At 37.0% G+C, this 2,678-nt stretch overlaps 1 protein-coding gene across 1 annotated transcript; it reads right to left on the reverse strand.

The window, feature by feature from the left end:
• Positions 1-411: 411 nt before the first annotated feature.
• Positions 412-2,223, reverse strand: LOC121249173 (alkane hydroxylase MAH1-like). Its single transcript, XM_041147879.1, has one exon. It carries the CDS (start codon positions 2,092-2,094, stop codon positions 550-552), a length of 1,545 nt encoding a protein of 514 aa, XP_041003813.1. The 5' UTR covers positions 2,095-2,223; the 3' UTR covers positions 412-549.
• Between the last annotated feature and the right edge of the window lie 455 nt (positions 2,224-2,678).

Consider the following 2,678-nt stretch of genomic DNA (forward strand, 5'->3'; position numbering starts at 1 on the left):
GGCTTCTATTTCCAAATGGTTTGTCTAAAAATAATTATTTAGAGGTATAAACAAATTGAATTCAAATGAATTTAATATTATTTAAGAGCACCTAAATATTTATTAAGGATACAAATAACACCTAAATATGACTGATTGAATACAATCTGGTGAATTATGATGCAATTTAGGAGTGCATCAACAATGTATTTTGAGAAGTTACGTGGAGAAACTCGATGTTCAGGAATAACAATGACCAATCGTTTCATTGATCTCAACACGTTTTATTTAGAAAAATGCTAAATGTCTTAAAAATTTATTGCTCCACATATAAGCTGTTGATATGTTAAAAATCATAAAATTTAAATTTTAAAATAAAATTAATAAAATAAGTCTTGTAAGTAAAAGTGTAAGTAAAACTGTAAATACGTATAGCACTACTCGACAATTTATTACATAATTCAAGGTAGATATTCATATATACGTTCCATGACATTATAAATGCTACAACTTAATGAATATGCATGCATACATACGTAGCTCATTCCTAAAACCTTCGTCTCTCCATCATCAAAGAATAGTACTAGCCCTTGATCTTTTGGTGACCTTAACCTTCAAACCATGTTTCATATGAAGCACAACAGATCGGCTCGGCAAAACGGGATGATCTTCAACCACTTGAACATGATAATTCCAAATAATGGTGCTTGCAACTATTTTCATTTGAATAAAGCTCATATCTTTACCTAAACAACTCCTGGGTCCTGCATTAAATGTTAGGAATTTGTAAGATGGTACATGCACAATTCTTCCTTGCTCCGAAATCCATCTCTCTGGCTTGAACTGTGAGCAATCTTTTCCCCATATGTTTTCCACCCTTCCCAATGAGTATATAGATAACATAAGTCTCGTCCTTGCACTAATATGGTGACCACTAGGAAGAGTATCAGACTGGACTGCATGTTTGTGTTGGAAAGGTAGAGGTGGGAAAAGCCGTAAGGACTCGCATATGGCTCCGTGGAGATAAACTAGCTGATCCAGATCTTTCATTTCCCAATGAATATTCTCATTGTTAATGACCAAATTCTCTCTGATCTCTTCGAGAATCTTAGCTTCCACTGAAGGGTGTGTTGAAACAAGCCATAGAAACCAGGTGAGGCCTGCACTTACGGTATCCCTACCTGCTGCCAAGAAAGTAAGCATCGTGTCCCTCAGAAACTGGTTAGATTTTGGAAAACCATCGCTTTCATCTGTTTCTAGTCCTTGTTCTATGTAAGCGGTCAGTAAATCGAATTTTCCTTCCTCCAGTTTCTGGGTTGGGCTTGATCTGCTTAATTCTTCTTGCTTGGATGAGATGCATTTGTACACAAATTGATCAAATATTTTAATAGCATTGCTCAGCTTCTTCTCTTCTCCGATTTGAAGCCATCTCTGCAACTTCCAAAAACTTGCTGGCACGATGTGTCGGTAGAAGATACTTTTCTCTATTTGATCAAACGCTTTTACGTGTGTAACTTCGGGAAATTCAATGGAGAGGCAATTTGGATCAAAGCCTAAAGTCATTAGGCAAACGGTATCGAAGGTGTACCGCTGAAAAACGTCTTGTAAATCCACCTCAATTCCCATACTTGAGACGTGATCAAGAACAGGAATGAGGCCCTTCTCAAGCTTTCCTCGAGCAACGTTTTCAAGGAACAACTCGAACTTGCCATTTTTCATCATTGACTGCATAAGCTTCCTCTGATATCTCCACAAGTCCGAGTCGGAATTGAAAATCCCATCTCCCAGAGGTTCAAAAATCTCCTGGAACTCGGGTCCTTTTGGGTAGTTGGAAAAGTTTCTGCTCAAAATATGATGGATGTTCATGGGATCAAAGGTGGTCACGAAGTTCATGTTGGTGAACCAAGGGCCCTTAAACTCGCCGGTACCCCCAGTATTTTGTAGAAGTTTTGTTGTGTATTCGTGGACGTTCGGTGCATTTTGAAGAAGCCCCGGAAGCATTCCGACGACAGGCCAGTTTATGATGGATGAGTGTCTGTTCCGGTACCAATGGAAAAAAAGAAAGAGGCAGAGAAATGCTACAAACATCTCTATGTACCAAAGTATATTGGCCATTGGAGCTGTCTGCACGAAGTTTTTTTAATTGTGGTTTTTTTTTTTGTATCTCTGTGTGCCAATCTCCCGAAGGTGGATTGGCTTTTGTAGGAGGGCTATTCACGGCTTGGTCCTGGCTTGTGAAAACGATGATCAGCTCTGATCTTTTGAAGTCCAGCCGCAAGATCTTGTCTTTCCTGTCTAATCCACCAGTCTCCTTTTCGTTTCTCTCAATTGTTCTCTCCGTTTCTCTCACTTTCCAGATTAGCTTTTCTAGCTCCTAATCTAGAGAATTGTTTATCAATCTCTACTTATGAGATCCTAGATGCATTTCTTACTTTCATATCGCTTGAATTAATTGTCATACTATACTTCTTAATTCTCTCCAGTCTAGAATTAATTCTCACTTTTCAAATTTAACACGTTAACATTTTTTACTTAAATAAATGCTAAATACAAGTCTCCTCTCAGACTTGTTTGAAAAGTGAGATGATTCATCTCATTTCATATCAAATTTTGTCATAATATCTTTTCTACATATTACACAAACATAAATATTTTTCAATTTCAAATTTTCAACTTTTTTATCTAATAACAAAAATTAT

This window comes from Juglans microcarpa x Juglans regia, chromosome 2D (assembly GCF_004785595.1).
Source record: "Juglans microcarpa x Juglans regia isolate MS1-56 chromosome 2D, Jm3101_v1.0, whole genome shotgun sequence".
NCBI classification, from domain to species: domain Eukaryota; kingdom Viridiplantae; phylum Streptophyta; class Magnoliopsida; order Fagales; family Juglandaceae; genus Juglans; species Juglans microcarpa x Juglans regia.